Here is a 4,578-nt window from a genome sequence, read left to right on the forward strand (position 1 = left end):
TTCTTAATGTGCTGCAAGGCTCCTTTAATTGGTCTCACATAATATTTCCTGTTTCAATCTACAGTGCTGCTGTTGTACATTTTCCCCCATAACATATGAGATTTGCACCTTATAAAAATATCAAAATGTCCACTGTTTCCAATAACAAGTAGATTTTACCTTCTCAAACTCAGATACAAAATTAAAAGGGGAAAGGGAACAAATATTACGAAGAACACAAAAGAAATAAAAGCAGGGATGATTGCAATTATTGTACATTAGAATTTACTCCACATTTTCCATTTAATTTAACTGTTTTATATAAGAGTACTAGCTCTACAGCTTAGTATGAAAGACACAAAAGCAGCAGAGGGAGAAAAGCAGTATTTTAAATTCATTAAAATCAGAAGAAGATTGGTTATCATACATATAAACATGTTTAGCTCTATAAAATAAGCAGTCAATATTACTGATCTTGAATACATGAAAAGAGATTTTCAGATTCTGCAGCTCTAGTAGTTTTCAAGAAACTTTCAAGAAAAGGTCCAAGGAAAACCCTGTCATTGGCCTCATTTGGCTTAGGAGAGAGACAGAATTACGATGCCATTGCCTTATTCAAGGTAGACAAACTAAAATAAATGAGACAAGTGAATATTATTATGGTAGGCAGAATTTTAAAATAAAATATGGGAAACGTACTAGAAACCCAAAAATTGGGACCTTGAACCCAACCCAGTTTCTGTTTTCTTCAGAGACATGATCAAATTTTAAACACAAAAAGTATCTTTACAATATCTACCATTAAGACAACTGTATTTATTGTATTTTTTAATTTCAATAGAAAAAGGTTGCTGCTTTTCATGTACTTAAACATAGTCCTGCGATATTTTGCAACTAGAAACACTGCAGTCACGCACAAGGGGTAACTAGAAAGTGCAAACCATTAAAAACAAAACCTGAAACCAATTCATTCAGTAACTGGCAAAGTGAAACAGGAAAGCAAACAAACAGCATCAATTGTGAAAATACACAAAAATATTAAATATTAAATTGGTTAATGCTTTAGTCATCTGAGGTATATAAGCAACACAGATAGGTTTTTTTAAAGAATATATGACTTTAATTGGTTTTGTCCCTTTAATGATAAATTTACAGTGAAAATGACATGTCTACCATAATTTTGAAATACAATGTAGATACCACCAATTTCCTGCAAATGCCTTTGCATTATATTTGTTTGTGGCAGAGGCGCAAATTTGACAAAAATAAATTCTTATACACATCCACTCTTTGGGGATTAATAGCAAATTAAATATATTAAATTAAATAAATTAAGATTAAAATTCTACAAAATAAACAGTCGTTCTGGATCTCCTCAAACAAGATTTTCCTCAGCACACTAATACACCAACCTTCATAAAAAAATCCACAAAAACCCAGCCAAACAAGCAAACAAAAAAAGCACCCTTCAACCAAAAAAAAAAAAACCAACAAACAATACCCCCCCAAAAAAAAAACCTTAAAAAACTGAAGAAACAAGATCTGTTTATTGAGAATGAGGCAAAAGGATACAACTGATGTTTGCCTGATATTTTACCTCTTGTTGATTTGGATAATAACTTTTACCAACCTTCAATATTGATGTCAGTCCACCCCCACAACTTTGATGCCATTTGTTTTGGGAAGAGCACACATAGCTAATAAATGCATGGCACCCATTCAATTGCTGGAGCATTTGTGGATCCTCTGAGGCCCCTCTCCCCAAGACTGTCAAAGATGCTAGTGTCAACTCCTCCGATACTTGCCATGGACAGCTCAAGTGGAGATGGTTTTATTTGATTTGGAAGAGGAAGAGTTTGCTCTGACATCTCTCTGTGCTCCTACAATGTGCACTCAAGCATTAGTGGACAAATACATCAAATAAATATCACATAAAAGCACCCAAAATATGCTTGATAATGCAAAGAAAGGATATATTTTAGGGTATGGTCAGAGAAGATATTCAAAGCCTCCACTGTTGCTTCTAGAAATGTCAGGACAATTCAGAAATGTCAGTTCCTTTACCAGTTTCCAGATTGTAATTGAAGGATCATGTAGCTCTTTTGCTCTTTCTCTCTCTTTCTCTCTCTCTAAATAGGTCTATAAAGATCAGCTGGAAAGTGCAGATAGAATTGTTCACTGGTTAGCTTTACTTAGAGCTACAAGGTATATATGTGCTTTCTTTTGTCTTATTGATCAATCTAGCTTACATTTTTAGCACACACAAACAAAAAACAGAAAAAATAAAAAGTCGATGAAAAACACGAACAACACAAATAAGGTTCCAATCGTGCAAATTTTGCTTCACCGGATAAAGCACTTCTTGACACAGTAATGTCCAGAATCTCCCTCCCCCAGAAAAATACAGGACTGAGACTGAAGCCATTCTTTTTTTTCCCCTTTTTTCTTTTTTTTTTTCTTAAGGCTATACAACACAAAGAAATAAATAATGGAAAGAACATTTCATTGGGCTGAACACTCCATTCTTCTGGCTCTGGAGCAAGCCTTTGACAAAGTGATTCTGTGGTCCAAGTTATTTGTCTCATTGGGACAACAAGAAAAAGAGGAAAAAATGAAAGAGAAGGAAAAAATGAAAAAGAATAAAAAAGTCAATGATCCCAACAATAAAATCCAAAATTGACTTTACAATCACAGGTACAAATTGCTCAGGTCGATAATTTCATTTCTCCTAAAGATCACTGTCGTCTAAAACTAATTAGAGGCGCAGGTTCCCAAGGAATTGTCAATATTCAAAGCAAATGTTGGAGTTTGGAAGGTTATCGTTCTTCTACTGTGACAGTCTGACAGGGTGACTGAAAATATCGTCATGTGCTGCCAAGTTCAGGGTGTCATTAACGATTGAATCCTTGCTCCAGCTCATGGATCTGTCTCCTATTTGGCCTTTTATAGTGGAAAGACTAAAAAGCCAGAAAAGGTTGAATATTTCCACCCTCCCATGAGGTTTCCCCTTTCCAGTTTGAGATGCACTTTGTCTTCTCTTTCCATGAGGAGCAAGACCCCATTGCTGGCTGCTTCTCTGGTGACGTCCTGATCCCCTGCAAAAGCTGAAATCACTGGGTAGCCGTTTTGCATTAAACTTACCTAAAAAGTGCAAAGAGACACAATCTGAGTTTTGAGAAAACTCTCAATGCCTTTTTTGCTTTGTGCACATCACTGAACTTTTGTGCAGGTTAGAATCAGTTGAATCAAGTTAAGGTAATGTGTGATTTCTGTCATGCATACAGACCTCTTTAAAAATTACATGCAGTTTCATTCTCCAACTGCTGTTTTGGTAAATGTGTGGCTAGAAATGAGCATTTGAAAAAAAAAAAAAAAAGAAAGCATCGTTTTAGATCAGAACCCACCTGGATGGTTTGTCTGTTATAGACCTTGACCACGTGGAAACTGAAACTATATATCCCTTTTCTTGGTGCTACAAATATACTGGAAGCAAGATCAAAATGGTTGCCAATATTAACTAATACCTGGAAAGTAAACAAATAAACAAAATAAAAAAAAGGAGAGAGAGAGAAAGATAAATCTGAGAAAACAGATTCCACCTGAGAAAAGCACCAGTGAAAATCTAACATGAGCTAATATGACCGATATAAAGCCTAGGCAAAATGGCATTTGCAGCACAATTAAAAATGTATGTCAGGGGAATGGAGTCAAATTACAGAGGCATTTAAGAGGCATCAGAGTTAATAAAACAATTTAGTTACGCAAAAATGATCTCCAAAGCCTGTTAGATGAAGTGCAAATGTCCACACTGTGCTGTCAATAAAGTAAAGATGGCAGAATGGGGAGGGAGAAGAGTGTGAAATGGAGGTAAGGAGGGAGGGGAAAGAAGCTAGGAAAGAATCCCTAAAGTCATTGACTCAAAATGCACATGTATGCTTTTTAGCTAGCGCTATTGAAAACAGAGCTACCCTCGAGTTTAATAGGGTTAAAAATTGCACTGCAGAGAGGGGCGAAGGAGGAGAGCAGATGCTTAGCACCAGCAACATCTTCCAGCTCGTCTCTCTGTCCCTCTGGAGAGCTGTGTCGCTTTGCCCGCACGCTCCTCAAGGGGCTGGGTGGGCCGTCTCCTCCTTCCCGGCAACAACCTTAATTTTTCATATATTTCAATGTTTTTTGAAACAGAGCAAGAATTGAGGCCTCTGGCAGATGTGCAAAGCCTCGTTCGGAAGGGGCGGCCACATCCTTCCGATCCCGCCGATCTGCCTGGTATCTGGCCTCAGCTCATCCTCTCCTCCTTTTCCAGGCGCCTGTGACAGGCAGCATGATCTGGCTCAAAAGGTGCGGGCGGTGAGAAGAACCCACGGGTCCGTGGCGATGCCGTGCGATGAGTGGGTGAGCCCGAGCCGGCTGCTCCGCCGTGCCCGCCCCCAGGGCAGCCCGGCCACGCTCAGCTTTGAGGGTTACAACCTCTGGGTTAATGAAGAAAAATACAAAGCAAGAGAAAATAAGTAACCTCCACCCGCCTCCCCCCAAGTCCCGAGCCTTTCCTTCCAAACAGTCAAACTCTAAAGTTTCCAAAAAAAGGAACAAAAAGTAAAA

General features: G+C 38.1%; 1 protein-coding gene across 1 annotated transcript in view; it reads right to left on the reverse strand.

Moving 5' to 3' along the window:
- Positions 1 to 2,417: 2,417 nt before the first annotated feature.
- CBLN2 (cerebellin 2 precursor) overlaps positions 2,418 to 4,578 on the reverse strand; it is a 4,006-nt gene continuing 1,845 nt past the window's right edge. Inside the window, exons 3-4 of the mRNA XM_027682814.1 lie at positions 3,384 to 3,503; positions 2,418 to 3,120 (exon numbers count right to left, since the gene is read on the reverse strand). Of these exons, the coding sequence (XP_027538615.1) occupies positions 2,923 to 3,120; positions 3,384 to 3,503 (318 nt within the window). The 3' untranslated portion in view covers positions 2,418 to 2,922. The remainder of the gene's footprint in view (positions 3,121 to 3,383; positions 3,504 to 4,578) is intronic.

This window comes from Neopelma chrysocephalum, unplaced genomic scaffold, assembly GCF_003984885.1.
Source record: "Neopelma chrysocephalum unplaced genomic scaffold, ASM398488v2 Primary Assembly neopelma1_22b, whole genome shotgun sequence".
Lineage (NCBI taxonomy): Eukaryota > Metazoa > Chordata > Aves > Passeriformes > Pipridae > Neopelma > Neopelma chrysocephalum.